The 25,763-nt window shown below is 39.0% G+C and overlaps 2 protein-coding genes across 2 annotated transcripts in view; one reads left to right on the top strand and one right to left on the bottom strand.

The window, feature by feature from the left end:
- The first annotated feature begins 6,296 nt into the window (after window positions 1-6,296).
- LOC122553427 (ubiquitin thioesterase OTUB2-like) lies at window positions 6,297-18,344 on the top strand. The gene is made up of 6 exons (XM_043697176.1): window positions 6,297-6,442; window positions 10,176-10,268; window positions 13,600-13,718; window positions 14,646-14,730; window positions 15,114-15,308; window positions 17,065-18,344. The coding sequence occupies exons 1-6, from the start codon at window positions 6,431-6,433 to the stop codon at window positions 17,272-17,274; spliced, it is 714 nt and encodes a 237-aa protein (XP_043553111.1). The 5' UTR covers window positions 6,297-6,430; the 3' UTR covers window positions 17,275-18,344.
- Window positions 18,345-18,443: 99 nt separating this feature from the next.
- ddx24 (DEAD (Asp-Glu-Ala-Asp) box helicase 24) overlaps window positions 18,444-25,763 on the bottom strand; it is a 31,959-nt gene continuing 24,639 nt past the window's right edge. Inside the window, exons 4-9 of the mRNA XM_043697174.1 lie at window positions 24,633-24,786; window positions 23,147-23,662; window positions 22,539-22,614; window positions 22,090-22,278; window positions 19,770-19,899; window positions 18,444-18,791 (exon numbers count right to left, since the gene is read on the bottom strand). Coding sequence (XP_043553109.1) covers window positions 18,553-18,791; window positions 19,770-19,899; window positions 22,090-22,278; window positions 22,539-22,614; window positions 23,147-23,662; window positions 24,633-24,786 — 1,304 coding nt within the window. The 3' untranslated portion in view covers window positions 18,444-18,552. The remainder of the gene's footprint in view (window positions 18,792-19,769; window positions 19,900-22,089; window positions 22,279-22,538; window positions 22,615-23,146; window positions 23,663-24,632; window positions 24,787-25,763) is intronic.

The raw sequence follows: 25,763 nt of genomic DNA, 5'->3' as shown, positions 1-25,763 counted from the left end.
GTTCTGATCTCCAGCATCTGTAGCCCTCACTTTCTCCTCAAGGATAGTGAAGGTGTTTGGTAAGCTTTCCTTTATTGGTCAGAGTGTTGAGTACAGAAGTTGGGAGTGTTGTGGCTGTACAGGACATTGCTTAGGCCACTTTTGGAATGCTGTGTGCAATTCTGGTCACCTTCCTATCGGAAGGATGTTGTGAAACTTGAAAGGGTTCAGAAAAGATTTACAAGGATGTTGCCAGGGTTGGAGGATTTGAGCTATAGGGAGAGGCTGAATAGGTTGGGGCAGTTTTCCCTGGAGCGTCGGAGGCTGAAGGGGGGACCTTACAGAGGTTAATAAAATCATGTAGGACATAGATAGGATAAATAGACAAGGTCATTTCCTTGGGGTGGTGGAGTCCAGAACTAGAGGGCAGAGATTTAGGGTGTGAGGGGAAAGATATAAAAGGGGTAACCTTTTCACACAGAGGGTGGTTTATGTATGGAATGATCTGCCAGAGGAAGTGGTGGAGGTTGGTACAATTACAACATTTAAAAGGCATCTGGATGAGTATATGAATAGGAAGGGTGCATAGGGATATGCAGCAAGTGCTGGCAAATGGGACCAGATCAGGTTATATCGGGTTGGCATGGATGAGTTAAACTGAAGGGTCTGTTTCTGTGCTGTACATCTCTTTGACTCTATGACATGCTATCGAAGTCTAACCTGAACTCCTGATTGTCATCTTGTGACCTCTTGGGTTCAATTCCCGCCTCAGGCGACTGACTGTGTGGAGTTTGCACATTCTCCCCGTGTCTGTGTGGGTTTCCTCCGGGTGCTCCGGTTTCGTCCCACAGTCCAAAAATGTGCAGGTTAGGTGAATTGGCCATGCTAAATTGCCCATAGTGTTAGGTACAGTGGTAAACGTAGGGGAATGGGTCTGGGTGGGTGCACTTCGGTGGATTGGTGTGGACTTGTTGGGCCGAAGGGCCTGTTTCCACAATGTAAGTAATCTAATCTTAAAAAATTAGAAGAATAGAGCAAGGTACCTTGTCTTCTCCATTAGTCAGGGTCTCAGTTACTGGAACTCCAAGCCATCACACTGCCATTGCCATTTACTCACAGACAAGAAGAAGGGGTTTGGAAGAGGGTTCAAAGGACAGTGTCGCGGCAGAAGCTGCTTCATGCCAAGGTAACATCCACATTTATTGATTCGAGTCATTAGGATGACTAATGTGCATGGGAGTGGGATTTCAGGTTTGCAGGTAACCCTGCTGTAGTAGATGCCTGCAAGTTCCTGTGGTGGCAGCAAACATCTGTCCTCTCAAGAAGCAAATTTCCCATATATTTAGGTGTCTGAGGCATTGGCCAACGTATAAGATGAACCTCTGTGCCGGCATAGCATGGAACACAATGAGGAAGGATGTCAATGCCAATTGACTATGACAGTGTTCACTAAGACAGTGTCCTTTCACTTACTAAGAATAAAACAAAGAGCTGTTTATGATGGGATTCTGAAACAAAAACTGGAATTGCTGGAGAAACTCAACAGATCTGGCAGTGTCTGTGGAAAGAGAACAGTCAATATTTTGAGGTCTCGTGGCCCTTCAGAATGTTTTGAAGGATGAAGGAAACAAAAGAATAAAAAATGAGGTATACTAGTTTGACTTGTATTCTTCCATATACATTTCCCATGAATGAATTAAAAAGGAGTTCTAGTAGAATGGGTATGTTTGTTTTCAAGTATTACTGTTTTTACTGATTTTTCCCTTTAGTATCTACTGAAAGTGAAAGAAGCATGACAGATGTCAACTGTGCAGTTATCTTTTGCAATCCTAAGTTACAAAGAAAGTGTTGTAGAAGAGCACAGAGTCGACGCAGCAACTGCTGCCAGCTGACACGCAATCTATAGAGGGAAAAGAAGCAGGATGACAGCTCACATGTCTAAGAAATCTGGCTCCAAACAGGATCTTGAGGCTTAGGGGTCGTTAGCCGCAGATGAGTAAGAGCCAGTGTACAGAACAACGCAGGAATGTCTCAGAATGATTTGAGCCTTCATGTCACAACTGTGCCATGTACTGAATGAAGATCTGAGGTTGCATGGACTTGGAAGCAATCACATCCTGATATTCATAAATGTAACAGCTACCCTTAATTTTGTTGCTTGTGTTTCAGGGATGCACTGGGGACTGTGACATTTCAGAATTCTGTGCACTTTACTGCATCTGGAATTGCACTGATGCTCTCTTTGTGACAGCCACCAATTCATCTCAGCCACTTTAACATGAGATGTCAGGTAGTGAGAGCATTAGGATTCTCATCCAACACGACCAGATAGCCCTGTGACTAACCACTTCAATTCCCACTCCTATTCTGCCAAGGACAAGCAAGTTCTGGGCCTCCTCCACCGCCTAATCCAAGCCACCCCAATCACTCGGACGATTCATCTTCCACCTTGGGATTCTTCAACCAAACATCAATGTCGACCTCACCAGTTTTCTTACCTCCCCTTCACATTCCAGATCCAACCCTCCAACTTGGCACCGCCCTCTTGAACTGTCCTACCTGTCCATCTTCCTTCCCACCTATCTGCTCCACCCTCCCTTCTGACCTATCACCATCACCCCCCACCTGCATCTACCTATTGTCTTCCCAACTACCTTCCTCCACCCCAATCTCCTATTTATCGCTCAGCCCCTTTCCCCCGCACAATCCTGATGAAGGGCTTATGCCTGAAATATTGACTCTCCTGTTCCTCAGATAATGCCTGACCTTCTGTGCTTTTCAAGGGCCAAACTTTTCAACTCTGATCTCTACATCTGCAGTCCTCACTTTCAGCTTTTCAAAAAAACTCAACCAAACTGTGATGCTTTCTATGGTACATCTATAAAAATTGGCAAAAGTCCTTGTGGACATACCGAACTTCCTTAGCTTTCTGAGGAAGTAGAGGCGTTGGTGTACTCTATTGACTGTAGTGTCAATGTGGATTGACCAAGACAGATTGTTGATGAAATTTGCTCCTACGAACTTGAAGTTCTCAACCATCTCCACCTCAGTACCATTGACACGAACTTCACCCCACTTCCTGATGTGGATGACCAGCTCCTTTGTTTTGCTGGCATTGAGGGAGAGGTAGTTGTCTTTACATCATGCCACTAAGCTCTCTATCTCTTTCCTGTATTGCTTTGTCTTTGTTTAAGATCCGACCCATTGCCGTGGTGTTGTCAGCAAACTTGTAAATGGAATTAGAGCAGAATTTGGCCACACAGTTGTGTGGATAAGAAGTATAGGAGCTCAGTACACAGCCTTGTGGGGCACTGATGTTGTGGATTATTATGGAGAAGGTGCTGACACCTATCCTTACTGATTGCGATCTCTGGATCAGGAAATCAAGGATCCAGTTGCAGAATGGGGAGCAAAGTCTGAAGTCTTGGAATTTGTAGATGAGTTGGCATCTTTGCATTCTACAGATTGGATGCAGGGCAAATCAAAATCCATAGGCATTCAATCCATGTTGCCAATGTGACTTAATGGATACTTTTTGTTTTACCATTTTCTAATCATGAGGAATTGCAACTCAGTAATTTTAGCAGAGGTCTCTTGGTGTAGTATTTTAGTAATTTTGGTCTTCTGTCACAATATTGAGCTGTTTTGTCCCATAAAATGTCTACATCAACTGGCTGTTTGAAATCTTTATTGGACTTAAGGCTTAATTTGGGCCACATACTAGGACATTAGTATATATTGATAACTTTTAAAAAACAATGTGAACTTTCAATTAATTATTGAAACGATGGTATTCCAATATTTTGCCGCTCAAGATGTTTACTATAATGAAAAGACTAAAAGCCTAAGTAATTAATCACTATTATCGTTAGCAACTTACACTTCAAATTACAGAAACTAATATTTTTCTTGTTTTAAACACAACTGCAAAAACACTCAACTGGTGCACATAACACTTTTTTTTAAGTGGGCGTTCAATGCCCCCAGAATCAGTCCAAATGATTCTTAACTTGAAACTTACTTTTTAACCTTACCTACCTGGTAACATCTAGCTTGAGAACTATGCTTGTAGTGAGAGTGTTACTGGAGATCTTCATTCTGGTGTGTGCTAGGTAAATCTTTCAACTTCATTTAACTCCTTTTGATTTTTGTTACTTCAAGCGTGAGCGACCACATACATTCTGGCAGGTTGAACCATAGGTCCTTTAGAGTTGTAGATGCTCTTTCTCTAGATCTCTGGAAAAATAACCTGTTTCTGATATTCAATGAAAGCCTTATAAACTTCGTAACTGTATCACACTTAAGTGATTGTTGGGTGATGATGATTCTGACGATTTTGAAGACCCATTCTAATGCATGTTTCTCAATATCAGGCCACAGGCTGGTCCCTGTTCTGATATGTAATTACTTTCAGATCTTCTACGAAGTGGATTCCTTCTCCTTCTATCTCCTTCTCCCTTTAGGGTGGCATGGTGGCTCAGGGGTTAGCACTGCTGCCTCACAGCACCAGGGTCCCAGGTTTGATTCCAGCCTCGGGCGACTGTCTGTGTGGAGTTTGCACATTCTCCCCATGTCTGCGTGGGTTTCCTCTGGTTTCCTCTCACAGTCCAATGATGTGCAGGTCAGGTGAATTGGCCATGCTAAATTGTCCATAGGTTTAGGTGCATTTGTCAGAGGGAAATGGGTCTGGGTGGGTTACTCTTCGGAGGGTCAGTGTGGACTGGTTGAGCCGAAGGACCTGTTTCCACACTGTAGGGAATCTAATCTATCCTCACATCAGTTTTTTTTCTTGAATTCCTTTGCTACAGCATAGTTCTTTGACAAGTTAGTGAATGTTGTGACTTTTAGCTTGAAAACAGCTTCGTACTTCAGTACTTTTAGCAGTGGTACCATTCCTGTTTCTCACTCACGATTGCCATATTTAAATAGCTCTTTTAACTGAAGCAAAATACTGCGGGTGCTGGAAGTCAGAAACAAACACACAAAGAGTTGGAGAAACTCAGGGGATCTGGTAACATTCGTGAAGAGAAAAACAGAGTTAATACTGAATCTAATATGATTCTTCTTCAGAAAGTGCCTTTGCAACACAACCTGTATCATCTGCTTGGTCCCATATAGTCACAGAGATGCACAGCATTAAACAAACCCTTCAGTCCAACCTGTCCATGCTGACAGTCTGATACATTGAACAGGAGTTATAAAGGTTGAAAATACACCTCAAGTGTCGCCCACATGGCAAGCTGCTGAACATGCCGCCCTCTGACAATGTCTCTCACACACACACTGATCCCAACAGCTCAATAACACGAGCAACAGACACGGACTGGGACACATCTTCGGACCACCTTCCTGGCGCCAACGCGGCCGCCCGGAGCCTCCCGCTGCTCTGATTGGACCATTGCCCCGGCCCTCCGCTGCTCTGATTGGACCATCTCCCCTGTCTAAAGCCTCCCGCAGCTCTGATTGGACCATCTCCCCTGCCTGCAGCCTCCCGCTATTCTGATTGGACCATCTCCCCTGCCTGCAACCTCCCGCTATTCTGACTGGACCATCTCCCCGGCCCTCCGCTGCTCTGATTGGACCATCTCCCCTGTCTAAAGCCTCCCGCAGCTCTGATTGGACCATCTCCCCTGCCTGCAGCCTCCCGCTGTTCTGATTGGACCATCTCCCCGGCTCGCAGCATCCCACTGCTCTGATTTGACCATCTCCCCTGCCTGCAGCCTCCCGCTGCTCTGATTGGACCATCTCCCCTGCCTGTAGCCTCCCGCTGCTCTGATTGGACTATCTCCCCGGCTCGCAGCCTCTCGTTGCTCTGATTGGACTATCTCCCCGGCTCGCAGTTTCCCGCTGTTCTGATTGGACCATCATCCTTGCCCGCAGCCTCCAGCTGCTCTGATTGGACGATCTCTCCTGCCCGCAGCCTTCCGCTGTTCTAATTGGACCGCCTCCCGTTCCCTCAGCCTCACACTGCACTGAATGGACCGCCTACACCCACCGCTCAGCCTCCCGCGGCTCTGACTGGACCACTCTTTCCACCCCCTCCAGCCTCTTGATTGGACCTCCTCTTCCCACACCTCAACTTTGCGCTGCTCTGATTGGATCGCCTCTCCATCCTTCCGCTGTAGCCTATCGCTACTCTGATTGGACTATCTCCCCTTCACTCAGCCTCCCGCTGTGCTGATTGGACCACCTCCCTTTCCCTCAGCATCTCGCTGCTCTGATTGCACCACCTGCACCCACCCCTCATCCTCTGAATGGCCCGCCACCTGACCCCCGGCGGGGGCCGGGCCACTGATTGTGACTTGTCCCCCACGTCACTTCCTGCAGTCGGGTAGGCGGGGCCAGTGACGTCTCCCTCCTGAGCAATGTGTCAATCGCGGGCTCCGTGCTGCATCTCAGTGCACGGCAGGAGCTCAGTACCCACCGTTTGTCCTCCTCCACTGTGGGTGCAATGGATGGTGCAGTAAGTCTGGGGGGGGTTTCCCCCTCCCCCCTCACTCCCTTCTCTTAACCCCGGCCCACCTTCCTGCCAATGTGAGGAGTAATCATAATTCCGAAGGATGGAGTTGGGAGGTGGGGGGAGGGTTGTGTTTTGAGGAATACAGCTACAGGATGGATGGACTGAGATGAAACAGGATGGCTGTTGACCACTATTCCCCAGTAGATTTTATAGATTAGTTGTCACTGTCACAGCACCAAGCCAGGGAAAGTGTAACCAGTTCTGTTGACCAAGATACATACCCTTCCTGTGCTCTCACCTGTCTGCTGTGAAGCAGTGAGCTTGAAGATGTAGTTGTCGTCTTCGTGGGTTGTCCTTTGAAGTGTGCAAGAGTTTTGCAACAAGTTAATTGTGGTGTGAATTTAAAATGAAATGTGCTTTCCTTAAACCAAGGGGAAAGGTGTTGTTCTTGTGGGCAGGTAATATAAGTTCCTGCAAAGTCTGCGCTTGTTGATGTAAATGTCAGTCTGTCAGGCAGCAACTGTGGATTGACAGTTAACATTTCAGATCTTCTGATAAAAAGCCACAGACCTGAAATGTGAACCTGATGGATACTTTGCTTTGGTAAACAGGATCAATGTTGCATTTTCTTTTTATTTGTATTATGCAGTTGTTTATACAGTTATGTTGTATTAATAAAGCTACACTGTATTGGTTCAGGGTTTACAGATGTTTCTTTTGGTGTTTGTTAATTTTTTGTTCTAAACTGACTCCATTAATGTCCCATAACCCTAATGTCAGCACTATATCGTTGTGAAATGTCCATTTTTCCCACCTAGCTATTCTTGTAGGCTTTCAGTGGGATTGCCAATTAGATTTGAAGCTAAACTCCAATAGTTCAGTGTTCCAACCCATGCACTGAATTTGATTACTTGAAATTTTGTGGATTTGTTGTGCTATGTGGTAAAAGTCTGCTGTGTTCAAATGTATTCTTTGGGTGGCAGATGCAGTGGTCAATGAAGCAATTGCTGACAATCTTTGCACTAATCTTTTTGCATTCATAAGAAAAAGCATACAGTATAACAAAGTTTAGTGGGAAGCAAAAAACAGGAGAAGATAACTCTAAAAGAAATGACAGGAGAGAAAAGATGAAATATGAAAGTAAGCTATCTAGCAATATAATAAAAGAACTCTTGCAATTTTCTTTTAAGATAGCTAAAAGGAAAGAGGGGCAAGAGTGGACATGGGATCCCTGGAACATGAGGGTGGAGAAATAGTAATACAGAACAAAGAAATGGCAGAGGACCTGAATATGTACTTTGCATTAGTTTTCACAGTGGATGACACCAACACCGTACCAGACAGTCAGGGGACAGATGTGAGTTTACTGGTCATCACTAAGGAGAAAATGCTAGGGCAAATGAAAGTTCTGAAGGTAAATAAATCTCTTGGATCAGATGAACTACATCCCCGAATTCTGAAGGAGAAAGCTGAGGAGATTGAAGAGGCATTAGTGGTGATCTGTACACTGAATCACATGGAGGGTATCACAGCACTGGAAAATGGTTAATGTAACTATTTCCCAGGGCAGAAGTGGCTAACACGAGGAGTCATAGTTTTAACCTGGTTGGAGGGAAGTATAGAGGGGATGTCAGAGGCGTGTTCTTTACATAGAGAGTTGTGAAAGCATGGAGTTTGTTGCCAGCAGTTGTGGAAGCAAGGTCATTGGGGACATTTAAGAGACTGCTGGACATGCATATGGTCACAGACGTTTGAGGGTGCATACATGAGGATCAATGGTCGGCACAATATTGTGGGCTGAAGGGCCTGTTCTATGCTGTACTGTTCTATGTAACACCCCTGTTTAAGAGAGGCAGTAGACAGGAAACAATAGGCCAGTTGCCTGACTTCTGTAATTGGTAAGAATTTAGAATCCATGCTGTGGTTCTATTCGCAGAATCTATTCACGATGAGATTGCAGAGTATTGGAATTGCTTGGTAAAATAGAGCTTAGTCAGCATGGCTTTCTGAAGGAGAGGTCATGCCTGACAAATCTGTTATAATTCTTCAGTGATATAATGAGCAAGTCAGACAAGGGAAAGCCAGTATACCTGATCTATTTGGATTTCCAGAAGGCCTTTGAAAAGGTGCTGCACTGGAGGCTGCTAAATAAGATAAATGCCCGTGGTGTTTGGGCCAAGGTATTGGCATGGATATGGGATTGTCTGATTGGCAGAAGTGGGGATAAAGGGGTCTTTTTCAGGTTGGCAGTTGGTGACTCATAGAATTCAGCAGGGATCTGTGTTGGGATCACAACAATTCATGTTCTACATTAACAATCTGGATGAAGAAACTGAGGACGTTGTTACTAAATTTGCAGATGACATAAAAGATAGGTGGAGAGGTAGGTAATTGAGGTAGCAAGGAGGCTGCAGAAGGACTTGGACAGGCTAGGAGTATGGTCAAAGAAGTGACAGATAGAATACAATGTGGGAAAGTGTGAGAATATGTACTTTTGTAAGAAGAGTAGAGGTGTAGTCTGTTTTCTAAACAGGAAAAAGCTTTGGAAATTGAAGTACAAAGGGACTTAGGAGTCTTAATTCAGTTAGGGTTAACATGCAGGTTCAATTGCAGTTAGGAGGGCAATTGCAATGTTAGCATTCTTTTCAAGAAGGCTAGAACACAAAAGCAGAGATGTGCTGCTGAGGCTATGTTGTGGAAGCAAGGTCTGCTGAAGACTATGTCCGTATTTGGGCCCGTATTTAAGGATGAGCCAGCACTGGAGTAGGTGCACAGGAGGTTTACATGAATGATATTGCAGATAAAGGGATTGTCAAGTAACAATCTATTGGACTCTATAAAGTTTAGAAGGATAAGGGCGGGGGGAATCTGATTGAAACTTACAGAATACTGAGAGGCCTAGACACAGAGAAGATGTTTCCACTAATACGAGAGACTAGGACTCAATGGGACAGCCTCAGAGTGAAGGGGTGACCCTTTAGAACTGAGATAAGGAGGAATCTTTTCAGCCAGAGGGTGGTGAATTTGTGAAATTCACTGCTGTGGAGGCCATGTTATTGAGCGTATTTAAGCTAGATAGATTGGTACTTGATTGTTAAGCAGGGGTAGGGGTAAGGGTGGGGGTGAGGATGGGGGTAAATCAAGGATTATGGGGAGGCGGCAGGAGAATGGGATTGAGAAACATTTTGGCCATGACCAGATGGCCTAATTCAGCTCCTATGTTTTGTGGTCTTATCTCTGATAATCTGCATTTCTGCACAACATGCTGAATAGGTGCACTGAAGGAAAAGAAAATCACCTTTACATTATTTTGAAAGACAGTAGATAATGGTATGACTAATGGCTCACTATTGTAGTTTCTTGACTACTTGTACACTAAGATGGCCTGCCCTTTATATTCTTGTCAACCTCTTGTTTTATTATCCTGTATTCTGTGCAGCCTTTAATATCTATGAAATCCTGTCATCTTGAGTGGTTAATGTTTTCATTGCTGTTCCACTCATGTTTCCTACAAGAGGAAAGGTAGAAATCAATCACTTCTAGTTTTTCTGCTATTTGTAAACTGTAACTCATGGAATATAAGCAAGAAATTGATTGCAAAATATTTGTATATTGGATCTTTACTCAGGTGTCAAATGCACAGATTTTTCTTTGTGGATTTTAAAAAACAAAAATTTTCTTCTGAGTACTAATTTCCATGCTTTCTTAAAGTGGTCTTTTTCCTTCTGTTATGAAGTTTGGATCTGTTTCTATAGTCTCTGATAAAAATGATATAATCGCACTTGGAGAAGAACATCCTGAAGATAAAGTTTACCAAAAGAAAGTGCAGGTATGATATTGTTCAGTTATAACTCTATGATGATGCTTCTGTTTACCATGGCATTCACTAATTGTGGCCTGGAGTTTATGTTATTGCTTAAGCAAGGCACCCACTACTGGTTTGAATGAAGGCTATCCACAAACAAGAAAACAATTAAGATGAGGATAGGTCCATTTGCCACCTTAAGTCAGTTCTGCCATTTGATAAAATCGTGACTGATCTGCTCATGGCCTCAATGCTGTTTCCCTGTCAGTACTCCATACCTTTCATTCCCGAGCTGATCAAAAGTCAATTTAACTTTATATATATTTAATGACTCGTCACCGCTACTCTCTGGAGATCATTCTAGAGACTAACTTTGAGAGAAAAGAAAGCATTCTCTTTATCTCCCTCTTAACTAGTTGTAATTGTAAAACTTCTTTATAGACTCCGTCTTGGGGAAAGGAAACAAGTTCTTAGCATAAACCCCCTCACACCCACTCAGAATCTCAAACATTTCAATCAAATTGTTTTGCATTCTTTTAAATTCTAATGGGTATAAGCCCAGTCTGCTCAACCCATCTTCCCAGAAATTTGTCCTATGAAAATTTACCAATCTGCTTTGATTGTAATTATATTCTTTCCTAAGTAAGAAGAGCAAACTGCGCAAAACATTCCAGACGTTCCCTCATTATTGCCCTGGTAAGATCTTTTTAATGTGGTTTTCTTCTTTGCCAATGTTCCTTTAAAACAGCTAGCTGGTCACAATTATGTTTTGGCTGGCAGCAGCGGGCAGGTAAAGAGCCAATCACATTGGCAAACCAGAAAGTAGAAACCTATTAATAATCTTCACTTTTAGTTTAAGGTAGAAACTAAAATAAAGATGAACATTTAAAAACAGATTCAAAAATCATTTTTGTTATTGACAAATTTAATACTCCACAAATATCAAATTAGGTTTTCAGGGCTGCTAAGAATAGCACTAATTATTAAATCAGTACACTCAGTTACACTTAATTCAAGAAAGTGTAGGAAGTGAGACTACATTTAGAGTGCAACTTTTTGTCACTTCAGTTGATTTTCCATTGATTGCTGTCTGGAGTTAGAGAGTACAAATACTGACAGCAACTTTTGGATTTCTGCATTCGTCTGCACATGTGCAATCCAGAAGTTCACTTTCAGAGGTGAATTGAGAGTGAACTCTTAACGGTTTTACCATTACGACTGTAACATCTAGACCAACATGTGCCTGCAATGTTATATTAAGGTCTTTAACCTTTTTGGACAGCTGTGAGAAGAATATTAATTCTCTGTGCAAAAATGCCTACAGTCTAAAACTATAGAGTGAGTCAGATTGGTATCTGCGTATATTAGTCGTGTGGGGCGAGTCATGATACTGCCATTTTTCAAAATTTAAACTTTACAAGTTAAATTGTGCCTAATTTCTTAATTCTGTCCTGTAAACTGTTCTGGAAATCTATTGTTTGATAGCATCTTGTTTAGTCCTACATGCAGTAAACATGGCATTGTAGTAGTCATTGTACACTTAAATTATTTAACAGGTTTTTCAGGATGTTCAGAGGTTCACCTCTGCCAAGCTGGTGGGCCAACAGCCTGTGCTCCAAAGCTTTTCTGTTTGGGCAGCTGTCAATAAGTATTGGATTAGATAACACTGATTTTTTTTTTTAAACACACACACACCTAACAATGCACTACACACTGCAATTGAAATGGACACATGACTTTATTTTAATTACCCAATAGTATGTATAAACAGATTATAATATGACCTACATCCTAGTTGGGCACTGAAAATCTAGTCCAAGAATGAATTACTAGTTTAAGAAATTCATGGGCTACACATTATGCCCAAAGTCACTCTACACATTCTTTATGATCAGACTGATTTCAGAAACTGGATAGATTATACAATTCCCATAGTGGATGTGTACATTTCTCTCGATCAGAACTGCAGTGCATTTTTAAAAGAAAGACTTGTATCATTGACCTTTTGGTTAATATGGACACCCAGCCAAAAATATCCACTCTTGGAATTCTTGCTGGACTTATATAAAAACCACATGTGCTTCATATACAGTCAAACTTGTATCTTTAACATATTATGACATCTAAAGTCAGCCTGTCCCCCTAGTCACACTTATATGCTTAAGAAAGTTGATTCTTAACATACAATAAGTATAGCAGCTTCTAAGAAGAGAGAAGATTTAACTTTTTGGGTATGGTCAGAATTGGAACATTGTACAGATGGCTACCTTATGAACTTGTAAGGTGCTCAGGTGTAATAACTTTGCCAGTTATTTATACTTAAAACATTATCTTCCTTTACAGATGCTGTCCAAACAATTACAGTTTTAACTGTTTTCCTTCTTTTTAGTGTGTTGGGTTGTTGCATTTTGTTTTCTTAAATCTTTCAGTCCTGAATACTGGTTCTTATAAATCACTTGTATGATTTATAAGAACCTGGCTCCTCAAACCTCCTGAATGTTGGTTATTATTTTAAGACTCAGATATATCTTTTGTTAAGGTATCATTCACTAATTATTTTTCAATCATACACCATTTTCAGCTTTGAAAATGGTCATATATTAAAAGCGATCTTTATTTAAAAATAGTGAACAATTTTATCTAACTTATGCAAAGAAATTAATTGTAGTTAATAATGTTTTATAAATGACTCTCGAGTAGTTTTTCCTGGTCTCTCAGCATTTTTCAGATTGTCATTCCAATGCTTGCCTGAGCCTTTAAGATTATTTATCTAATAGCTTTTTCTCTCATCTCCTGGAAGGGTATTGTTAGGACTTCATTTTAAAACATCGCATAATCATATATATTTTCAAATAATATATTTGGCTAACAAGCTTATTACCACTGTGATCAAACCAACAAACCTTTGTGTGGTATGTGGACAGGTCATTAACAACTCTCTAGTCCAGCCAGTTTGTAAATTTAATAAGCATAATAGCTTGACTTATGATGAACCAACCATTTAACAAAGCTTCAACAAAATGTATCATTTGTCATACTGATAATTCAACACCAAAACTTCAACCTAATTTTTTTTTAATGTGACTCTAATGTGAAATTTCCAAATACTTTCCAAATACTCAGTTCATCTTTGGCTTAAAAAAAAATTGCTGATATAACAATTTGCTTTTTTCATATGCATGCCAAGACACCCTTCAACAAAATTCCTAAAGGCCTACTTTCCATTTATTGCTGGAAAACCAATGCTGATTTCATTGGGTAAAGGTTTTCAGCAAACTTCATGCATGTGACTTAAATTTGAAAGAACTGAATTGGAAAGTACTTGTTAACTTAAATGTGAGTTTTTACTTTAAAGGATATTAGTCGAAAATATGCCTACTTCAGAAAAACACTTGGTGATGGCAACTGCTTTTATCGAGCACTAAGCTTTGCTTACTTGGAATCGTTACTTGGAAGTAAAAAGGGAATACAAAAGTAAGTTTATTTTATGGTCATTGCTAATAATATTGTATTATGGTAAAATAGTTTGAGTGAAAAGTTGTATGGACACAAGGTAGTGATGCAAATAAGTTCAGATTTGTGTTTTTAAAAGTAGAGTACATTAGTGATTGCGTTTTCTCCAGTATGGATATAAGCAGGCAGTCATGTGCACAAGTTATTTTTAATGAGTGCCACCTCCCCTTATAGACACTGAATCTTAATTTATACAATCAACAGAGATGGTGTGAATGCATTCTAATATCAGGCAGAAAGAAAATAGCTGAGCAGATTCCTTTATATTCTCACTGTCTTTGTAATCTCTTCCAGCACCACAACCCTCATGTCTGTTCTCAGCTAGTTTGGGCCACTTATGCACCTCAGATTTTAATTGTTTCTTGGTACTTTCAGCAACCAATGCCGTTGGCTCTGGAATCCTACTCCATACTTGTTTGCATCTGCTTTACTGTCGTTCTGTTAGACACTCATTAAAGCTCACCTCTTTAATCAAGCTATTGATGATCTGATCTAATCTCTCCTTATGTGATTTATTTTGTCAGAGCATCATGAGGCTCTGTGGGGCATTTTATAATGGTAAAGGCACAATCTAAATATTTTTGGTTATTATAACATCTCAATGTGGCAACTCTTAATGGGTTTTGCTGTACTATTTCAAAATGTTACAACAGAATTATCAAGAAATTGGCGAGGAAGAGCACTGTTAATTTAGAAGTTACTGAAAGTCAAAGATTTTGAATTTTGTAGGGATTTTTTTAAAAACACATTGTGAAGATACTAATAGCCAACAATAAAACAGGTGTGATGATTTTCTGACAAATAGGAATTAGTGAAAATCCTCTCAATAATGTTTCTGGTATTAGTTTAAATGCTAATCGCTACTTATCTGAATTGCTTTCATTTTAGACTTAGAAAGAATTTAATGCGAAGTCGAGAAGAACTTTCATCTGCTGGATTTGCTGAAAGCAGATTTGAAAATTCATTCACCACAGTGAGTATTTCATTTAAGAAGAATTGAAGGAAATGACAAATTTGAAACTTTTGTTGCTTGTGCTTTTTGACTGAATGGCATAAAGTAATTAACAAGGGATTAATTTCAAACCCTTACTCAGAATTTGAGATACTGCAACTCTTTCCTCTAGTGCAAGCTATTAGTCACAGATCTAATTGTTTTAAATAGAAGTCCACTGGTATGGCTTTAGTTTGCATTTGTTTTGGAGTGTTATGGCCTTTAATTAAGAAATATTTTTATTGATCAAAATATGTCATCTACATTTTCTGTTGTAATTTTGCTAAGGAACTTCTATAGTTGCTTTTTACAAAAATATGCATTGATGCAGATAGCATTGACACTATTTGGTTCTCTGATTCTAGTTTATGGATATGATTGACCTGGTGGAAACAGATGGTTCGGTTTCAAAACTTCTTGCTGCTTTCAACGACCATGGTGTTTCAGATCACCTAGTACAATATCTTCGACTGCTAACATCTGCATACTTGCAGAAACGGTCTGAGTTCTTTGAGCTTTTCCTTGAGGGAGGTGTAAGTGTTAAAGATTTCTGCACTCAGGTAAGTTCCAGAATTGGTTATGTTGATTAATCTACCGAACATTAATTTCCCTTTAAAATCTCAGGACAGAAAAATGTTTCTTGCTGAATAAACAGCTCATTTAGCTGAATTGGAAGTAAAAGTATTGAACTCTTAATGTGGATTAATCAGTTCAGTACACTACCAAAGAAAAGACGCCATCATTTGGATGTAATGTTAGACTAACCTTACTTCGGCTTTTCAATTAGTTGAAAGTAGAATTAAAATTTCATATAGATACCTGGATGTCACTAGGTTTCAATTAAACTATCACATAGGTATATCAAAAGATGGAATAAGAGAAAAGGTTGGGAAGTGGACAACCATTAATCAATGGAAGAGCATGATATTTTTGGAAAAAATGTCATGAAGCTAAGGTAGATGATAAATGATTTCAGCACTTATGCTTTTTATACTGGCCAAATGTGTAGTCTTATTTAGGATTTACTTATTTTCAAGTAAAACACTAATAATCAAAATGAACTTTGAACCAAACTCTGATAAAAGTTAGGTACGGCTAATTTTAAACATTTCAATACTCAGCTTACTTGGGCACGCAGTAAAAGGGGAGAATGTCTGATTTTAAGGTGGTTGGTAAACCTTTGAAGTGCGATTTGAAGTGTGGGAAAGAAATATTATATTTTAGGACCAGCTAATTGGAAGGAGGTGGTTGTTTCCAGCCCTTTATTGTGCTATTCTACTCATAAGCAAGTTCAGATATATTGTCAGAAAGACAAGTTTCACATCTGCCAAGTGACAAAAATAACTCGTGTCCTGGATCTTGCTTTAGTGAGTGGAGAGGATTTTTCACAATGTCATCTTTGAAATTGACAAATAACTTTTCGTTTTGCTCACGAGTTGTCAGGGATGGTTTGTGAAGCATGATTTGCACAGTAATCCCAAGAATGGGCTTGATATGAGTTTTCCTCATTCTTATAGAGATCCTAAAGATCTTTGGTATTATTTGAAGAATTCTCCTAGGGCTTAATGTTTCTTCCTTAACATATATTCCCAAAGAGATTAGCTAGTCACTGTTTGAGAACTTATATGCACTAATAACATTGCTGGAGTTTAAATGGACAGACAAAGTTGCCACGTGCAATTATTTTTATATATCACCTGTTTAGAGGTGATGATTTCCTGAAAACACTTTGGATACTCATACTGTACCTGATATAGATATAAAAATCAGAGAATCCCTAGAGTGTGGAAGCAGGCTATTCAGCCTATCAGGTCCACACTGACCCTCTGAAGAGCATCGACCCTGTCCCAACCCCCTACCGTATCCCTGCAATTCCCATGGCCAATCGACCTAGCCTGCAGATCTCTGGGCACCCAAAGGAAACCCACACAGATATAGGGAGAATGTATTCCAACTTCCAAATTTGGAAGATGGATAATGAGGAATAGAATGGAAATCTCTTTTCTTTCTCTTGATAATTTGTCCAGTTCTAACCTTTAATCTACATAATAGCTTTCCTTCTTTCTCTTTGATGATTGCCAGCTGATTTCTTTTGTAAATTCTGATTCCTGCATAGAAATGATTATGCTGAGATTTCTGTGCAAAAATACTTAGTCAGATGACACACATTGCTGGGTCTCTGACTAAAAAAGGACTGACTTTGGACATTGCTGGGTGGAGTAGTTAATTTCAATGTTTCACATCTTGAAGTCTAGCAGAAACAGAACTTTCATTTCCATTGTATAAAATTACTAATGCCAAGTTTCCCTATTGTAGGAAGTGGAACCAATGGCTATAGAGAGTGATCACATTCATATCACCGCGCTGACGCAAGCACTGAGTTTACCAATCCAAGTGGAATATATGGACAAAACGGACACTGAAGTTAATCATCATGTCTTTCCTGAAGGAGCAAAACCTTCAGTTTACCTACTTTACAAACCAGGCCATTATGACATACTTTATAAAGCAAATAAACCAAAATAGTCTTCAGCTTGCCTTGTGATATCAAAACAGTTATAGTGCTTGGAACAGGGATGAGGGAAGAGGAACTAATTTTTGATAAATTTATGATCACAATCTTTAAACCACCTTTCTGCACAATACAAAATGAATGTACATTCCTCATGAAAGAGTTAATTTAGTATTGTTGTCATAATTATAAAGCATGGTTGTATTCTACTGTGTATAAATATCTGTATCTTTCAATATAGCAAATAATCCATTCTGATAGTGGCTTTTTCTCCTTTTTCCTTTCAATAACCATTTCTGTGTGCCATTTGATTTATTTTTTGATCTACACTGAAACAGTATTCATGGATAGAGACTTATCCTTCAGAACAAAAAAAAATCCTCCTTACAAAGACAGGTGAGACTTGAATCTTTACTAGTCCAAAATTTTAATGTTACCACGACTTTATTTTCTATCTAGTAATTAAGTAGACTTTATTGTAGGTAAAAAATCAATGCAAGCACTCTTGTAGCAGATAAAACATTTGATTCTTTACGCAGAATAAGCACATGCAGTAATATGGATTTTGATCTGCAAATAACAATCATATCTAAATTGAAATGCAAGGATTGGAAGCATTACATGTAATGGTACAACTATAGTGAAAAGTGACTTTCTACATAAGTATATATTCATAACTATCACAATGGCTTGTATTCTCAGTTAATACATGTTTGGAAAGTAAATGGTTATAGTAGGACCAAATTCTCCCACATAAGCACTTTACCATCTGAAACAGTTCACACTTTTGGATTGTACTCATCAGCACTGTGAAACACAGAAGCTTTTTATCTTTTAATAATGTTTTAAGTTCTATACTACCAAGTATTTTTAAGTAAAGCTCATGAACATTTCTAAATCTCTTCTGCTGCTCTTGCATTTCAAGTAGTATTTATTGTTAACAATCTTTCAGTTGTAGGAGATGCTATTTTCTGTAGGATGAAATGTGGTATCTTATTGACGACTTGTTCCGAGAGTGACTCAGACTGGTTTAGCCTTGCTTTGTTTAGTAATCAGAATTCTTAGAGACCTGCCTTGCACATTCTGGACATGCTGTTTATTTGCAATGCTTTAAGATTTGTATCCTCTGTGCTTTGAGGATCCAATTGATTAAGATTTTGAATCTTCATATTGAAGACAATAGTACTGTACAAGTTCTGGGTTTTTATTAAATGCAATAAAAGGCATAGCCACTGAATTATACACTGGAATGAGCTTGTTGCATCAATTATTTTAACAAAAGAATACTTCTTTCATTGTATTTGTTCACACAACTTACGCTTTTTTGCATTTTTATGCTTTTTGACAGTGCTTAAAGCAGTTTCTTGGCTGGCTAGTGGTAACTTAGGCAATGTTAGCCTACCAAATTGTGTTGGGTACTTAGTCTTCAGGTAGTTCTTAAACACTGGTTGCAAAAGCAAATATTTCAGCTGTTTCTTCATTGCTTTTAGCATCCTTTGCCTTTGCCTTTCATCAGTGTTACAGCCTCCATCTAAAATCAAGTACACAGTGTCAATGTCTGTTAAATATGTTCTTTGATGTTCATAGTTCGAGCCTATTATTGGGCTCTTAATTGTATCAATACATTTGAATTATTTTCCAGTGTGATACTGGAAAAGCAGATCGGGTCAGGCAGCGTTTGAGGAGAAGGAAAGCTGATGTTTTGGGTGTAAACCATTCGTCATGAATGTTGGGGGTAGGGGGTGAAAAGGGTGGAATAAATAGGAGGGTGGAAGTGGAGTGGGGGAAGATAGCTGGGAAAGCGATAGGTAGATGTAGGTGTGGGGGGATAATAGGGCAGAGTGGATAGGTGGGAAGGAAGATGTCAAGAGGGCAGTGCCGAGTTGGAGGGTTGGATCTGAGATGAGGTGGTGGTGGTGGTGGTCGTGGTTGGGGTTGAGGGGAAGAGGTAAGATGCACAAACTAGTGAAGTCGATTGTTGATGCTGTGTGGTTGAAGGGTCCCAAGGAGGAAGATGAGGCGTTCTTCCTCCAGTTGTCAGGTGGCATAGATTAGACAGTGGAGACGGCCCAGGGCTTGCATGTCCTTGGTGGAGTGGGAGGGGCAGTGAAGTGGTCAGCCACAGGACAGTGGGGTTGTTTGGTGTGTGTAACCCAGAGATGTTCCCGGAAACTCTCTGGAGTTGGCGTCCTGTCTCCCCGATGTAGAAGAGACCACATCAAGAGCAACAGACATCAATAACTTGATCAAACTGCTTGAAATGGGAAGGAGGTAAAAATAACAATGATGAGGGGCTGTGAAATGATTGGTTTCCCTAAATAATTAACTGGTTCAATGTTAACCTAATAATCTAGAAAGCGTACAATACTGCTTGGCAAGGAGATAATGCACCGCTAAGATCCAATTTGTTACTGTCTGTTCATATGCATCTTTTACCAGATTATCTATACCGTGACTATTGTTAATACAAATTTTGGGCCAAAGTATTAAACTGTTTGTAAATACTTACCCATGAGGACATCATCCTCCAAATCAACTTCAAGAGCTTCAGCAGCTTGCTGAAACCAACTGTTATGTTGCTGTGCTTTGTTGTGCTGGTATTCCATCTTTTCTATACTTCTTGCTATATTAACACGGGTCTGTGAATAGGTAAAGGAGTGGTTTTATTCTGCCTTGTTTTTCCAACTGGTCACTAAATTAATAGTGCACAATAAGTTTTTACTGAAGCCTTAATATTAAATTTTACAATAACAATTGAGACTGATTTTATGAACTGGAGTAAATGTCATAGTTAAATAATTTAAAAAACTTTTTCAATCTCCTAATCAATGTAAAAACTGATTTTCACCCAACCCAATAATGAGCTAAGACAGACAAAAAAGACCAGCCTCTTAACTATAGAAGAGCTATTTTCATTATCTCCTGTTCAGATCCATTGAACTGTTTAGAGTTAAGTATTTATGAATATTTTGAAGGTTGAGAATTTTTCATCAAGTGGCACAATCTTCCCAAAGCCTTTCTACCATTTATCTATAAAGGCACAAATCAAGAATGGGAAGAAATACTCCCAATTTATTTACACAAATACGATAAACCAAAAATTCACTTCCTAATATTCATCCCAAATGTACTTAGCTGCAATTACCAGTTTTATTTAAAACAATGCTCAAGATACCGCCATATATAAAGAAGTCTGCTTAATTTCACTGGTTTTGGGACAAGTACCTGTGTGTACTATTTAAAAAATGTTCCTTTAAAAAATATCCTAAACCCATGCAAAGGATGCGTTGACAACAACACCACCACCTGTAAAATTCATTCCAAACTGCATGCTACACTCACCTCAATATCAAAATCACTAAACTTCCATTCTAGATGAGACAGTGAAAGTACATTCACTACCCAGATTGCAACTGTTTAGGCACGTGGTTCATACCACCTTTTGAAGGCCATTTGTGTTAGCTAAAAATGTTTTATGAACAAAAACTAAAGTTTGGCTTGGAGGAATGTGCTAGGTAATACTTAATTCTAAATCAGTACAAAATATGGAGATCCATCATCACAAGAGAGTTTTTGCCATTCTTCACTATTTAAATACAACTAATTAGGAATTAAGGCACTATTGCCTCAGATGCTATGGATGGTATATAATGAATCTAAATAAGAATAAATTCTATTCTTTGAAACAACATGAGGTAAACCAAAACTTTACATCACAATATTCATCCCAAATTTACTTAGCTGCAATTACCAGTTGTATTTTAAAAAATTAGTATTAATACTTTTGATACCACATTTATTTAGAGAGCAAGTGCTATTTGAGGACTTGGGTAGGCGTTGCTGAGTTCGCCAGCAGCAGGGACTGTGATTACTTCAACCTCCGCGTGTCTAACACTCTCCTTTTACAGTAGCCACCCCCAAATTACAGTTTGTCTCAAATTATAGGGGCGTGTTTTTGCTATTTGATGTTTTTACCTTAACTCTTCACAGTATAGGTATAATTTAATCCTGAAGGAGAGCATGCATGACATTAGGTTTAATTCAGATCAACACAGTGGATTTGATTATATTTTAACAGTTTTGGCAGTTAATATTTTGGATTAATGTGTTGATGAACCGTCTTGATTGGGTTCAGTTGTGTGGTTACAATTTCTACAGAGTTGATGGGCAAGAAGCTCCAAGATTTTGATCCAGTGACGATGCAACAGTGAAATATTTTCAACTCAGATGGGGTTGGGACTTTTGAGGTGTTCACATGAACCTGGGAGAAGTCAGAGACCAGAGAGGGAATGCTATCCATATTATTCATTAAGCAACAGGACCTTCAAGTCCCGTACCCTGCTAGCTTGAAGTTAGAAAATTTTAACATCAAATCCAAGTGAGTTTATGGAACACTGATTCAACTGCAATAAATCAAATCTCTTTCCAAACCATTACTTGGATTGACACTACTGTAGAGTAGCTTTTGTTTTACAATGACCAAAATTTACATTCCAATCAAAATGTTTGTTTACTTCCGAAATGTTCTAAATTGGACTTTATTATAGTTGGAACAGTAAAAGTTACAGGATTATTTAATAAAATTAAGTCTCCAAATATAATTAGCCACCACCATTGTCCCACTAACTAAAGCAAAACTTACTTTTACTTTAAATTTACTTTAGACGTTTACCCAAATGTCAATTAAGTAAATCAATTTGTTTTTCAAAACATTAATACCAAAAGCACTGGTCAGCATATTTTCCATGACAAGGTTAATTTTCTAAAAGCTGATAAGGAGTCAAATCTGATATAGGAAACTGGAAAAAAGATGCTGTCTTGATATTTACCTTTATTTCAGACATACATTTAGCTTGTACTGGAAACAGAGGAATATTTTCATCTTTGCCCAATGTCTTGCAAATCTTTTTATAGTGAATCATATCATTTGGCCCAACTAACATCAATGCGAGACCTGCTTTTGTGGCTCGAGCTGTTCTCCCACTCCTGTGGACATATATTTCACTGGTGCGAGGAACCTATTAAAAAAGGCATATTAATCTTAAATTAGGATAAAATTGATTTTGGATTTGAATCATGTCTGTTACTTGGTGTACCAAAGTCATACTTGTATTTTATCTTAGTTACCGTTAAAACAACAAGGAGGAACTTTGATACAATTGTCAAACTTATTGCAATTTGGTATTATTCACCATATGATTTATTTATAAATGTTCATAACCATAGATAATTCCAAACGAAATCCAAGCAAGCATTCAGATTTCACTTTCAGTCTCACCTGATAATGAATAACATGCTGTACATTTGGAATATCCAGACCTCGAGCTGCAACATCAGTGGTTAATAAAACACAACTGAAATATAATAAGAAAGACAAGCTAATGAAAACATCTGGACTGAACGTCAAAGTTTCCACAACAAGTTTTGCAACAAAAGCATTACCTTTCAACCAGCCAAAAACAGGTTCCTTTTTGATATTCCCCAACATAAAATTTACACTTACTGGATTCAAATTCACTATTAAATTTGCTCTAATTAAATCCCAAAATGAAAATGTGAAACTTATTGAGAAACAATGTACGTTATTGTCACACGCAATTTATTTCCTTTTTATGACCTGACCATTTTGACTATTCCATGGCCATTATCCAGTACAAATTTGGTTAGTCACTATCATGTCCATATGGTTTAGCCCCAAATGTAATTCTCCACTGCCAGGAAACTACTTTGCAAACAGCTATCCAGATGCATGTATAGAAATTCCCTCCAAGCAGTCAACATTTCAATAGTAAACAGCATTTATAAACTGCTAACACAACTCCCAAGAAAATTTAACAGTTCTGGGAGGTTCATTCAGTTTACTTTTTCTTAGATTTAGAAACTTACCTCTCTCTTTCAGAAAACCTTTCTAAATTCTTCAACCTCTGTTTCTGATGCATATTTGCATGCAGTGGCAGTGGATTACATTCTAGGATAGTGAGCAATGAGTTCAGACGTTTGATACAATCTATGCTATTTGCAAAGACCATTGTTCGGCCTGGATACTGAAGCAGGAAATAATATAGGTAGACATCTTTTTCTTCTATTTCACAGTGGATCCTAGTTTCAGTGAGAGTCTCAACTGTACCCTCCTTCCTGGATAAATCTATTATTTTTGGTTTTCTTTTGATGCCTACTTTTTGAATCAGGGCTTCTAATTTTGTTTCTGTATTTATTGTTTTGACATTCTTCTTTCCCAGTATTCTTGCAGGAGCCGGATGAGCCATGGTTAAAGTTGCAGAAAATATGAAGATTCTTCTTTTTGGATGGTATTCCTTGTCTTGCAGCATTTCCAATAGCTGACACAATTCTGCGAAATGTCCCTTTTCAACCATGCGATCTGCTTCATCAATAACCAGGCACCTAAGTTAATTGGATAATAAGTTATTCAGAATTTGAAGATCAGCAGTGTACTGTGCACATGATTGATCATTTACATTGAAGTATCACTAATGGAAAGACAATCATCTGCTTTTATAATATTGTAAACTGGATCTATTGTATCACATTCTTAATTCAAATCCAGCATGCACCTATCGATGTAGCAATGTTGAAGGTAAACATCAGCTATCGGGGATTTTTTTTCTCATTTAAGTAGTTGCTAAAAATATCTAAGCATTATAAAAACAATATTGACTTTAATTTGGTCAGAAACAGATATTCATACAAACTAAGATACATACTCCATTCAAAGCAGAACTCAGAAAACGATGTCAAATGCTTGAATAGTATATATTACTGGACAAATAATCCAGAGATCTTGAATGTGAGATGCCACTTTGTTAATTTTAAGACCTTGAACTTAGTTAAAAATAATTTGGAAATGGGGAGACAAAGCTTGTCTTGTTACAAATATCTAACTGCTTCATCAATATATTTTAGAACAGGAACTAGCAATTCTTATCAGGAGTTGCCTCTTATTTGCCCTCTGAAGTGACTTAGCATGGCTTGCAAATATTCTGATCACTACAAAAAAACTGCAGAAGGATTAGGGCAACGAGGTAAAGGTCTTTCTCTTCTCCTTTACTGTGTTTTGATTTCAGCAAATGTTGCAACAATAGCCTCACCTGTGTATAAATCAAGTCTGTTTTCAGATCAAAACTTCAAATTCTGAAACTAAAGCCTTCACCTTTGAAACAGATGAATTTGGGATCAAGCTCCCTTGAGGACATCACAATAATATCGGCTGACATTTTGACATAGTACCAAGGGAGCTTTGATTTTCTAAGACCTTATGCTAAGGCCAGTATTTTCTTTCCTCCCCAGGTAATGCAAAAAATTCAACGGTACTACTCATCACCACTGCAATGCATTCAAATTAATTCTGGCTCACCGGAGCTGTTTCAAATGAGAGAGATGTGAGTGTCTCTCCTTTATCAGTTCCCATAATCTCCCTGGCGTTGCAATCACAATTTCTGGTCTGCCATTCAAAATCCTTGCCTGCTTCTGAGCAGCCATTCCGCCAACAATTATTGCAGTTCTGATCCCTGTAAAGGTACAGATTTAGAATGAGATATTAATGAATTCAGTAGTTCCATTTTTAAGAATTAAAATTTGAGGAAGAAATGGGTAAAGAACAGACCATACTGGGACAACCTTTCCAAGAGATTCTGGTCAGTCTTCACCTACTTTCTATCTGCATAGGGCTCGAACAGAAATCTACTTATTAAATTCCACAAATTAACTAATTTCCTATTTAAACAAAAAGTATTGTGGAAATTGGACCCTATGACAGAGGGAAGGTTTTTGATGAAGCAGCTGATGATTAGACCTAGGACACTACCAACTCCCCTTGCACCAGTTATAACTCTAAGCAGCATAAAGTACCAACTATGGTGGAACTTTGTCAAGACATCTCAGGATATTTTGATCATGTTGCCTGTTCTTCTGAACGTCAGTGGATACAGGTTTGGCCTATCCAAACTTCCCTCATAAGACACCCTGCCAGTTGAGGGGATTTGTCTAGTAAACCTGCTCTGAACTGTCTCCAATGCATACATCCTTTGTTAAAATGGAGACAAACACTGTGCACAATATTCCAGATGAAGCTTCAATCCTGCCCTGTATAACTGAAGCATAAGCTCTACTTTTGTATTCAATTTCCCTTTTGATTACTGATGTTTTTCTCCTTCTCAATTACTTGCTGTCACTTTTTGTGATTCCAGTGCAAGAACACTAAGATCCTTCTGCACCTCAGAGTTTTACAATCTCTCACCACTGAGAAAATTTAAAAAAGCATATTATATCTATTGCGATGGAAAACTTCACCTTTCCCAAGTCATAGTTCATTTGGCACAACCTTGGCCATTCAATTAACATATATCTTTGTAGCCTCCTAGTATTCTCTACACAACTTACTTTACTATCAATGTTTGTCAAAATGTGTGGCGCTGGAAAAGCACAGCAGGTCAGGCAGCATCCAAGAAGCAGGAGTGCCGACAGTTTGGGCATAAGCCCTTTTTCA

Source organism: Chiloscyllium plagiosum, chromosome 10, assembly GCF_004010195.1.
Source record: "Chiloscyllium plagiosum isolate BGI_BamShark_2017 chromosome 10, ASM401019v2, whole genome shotgun sequence".
Lineage (NCBI taxonomy): Eukaryota > Metazoa > Chordata > Chondrichthyes > Orectolobiformes > Hemiscylliidae > Chiloscyllium > Chiloscyllium plagiosum.
The sequence above is the reverse complement of the archived record's forward strand: the minus strand, read 5'-3'. Positions and strand labels throughout refer to the sequence as shown.

What these genes read in the sequence shown, in the direction of transcription:
- LOC122553427 (XM_043697176.1), top strand. An exon ending in TTTACCAAAAGAAAGTGCAG is followed by an intron (nt 10,269 to 13,599) that starts GTATGATATTGT and finishes TTTACTTTAAAG; the next exon opens with GATATTAGTCGAAAATATGC. An exon ending in TTAAAGATTTCTGCACTCAG is followed by an intron (nt 15,309 to 17,064) that starts GTAAGTTCCAGA and finishes TCCCTATTGTAG; the next exon opens with GAAGTGGAACCAATGGCTAT.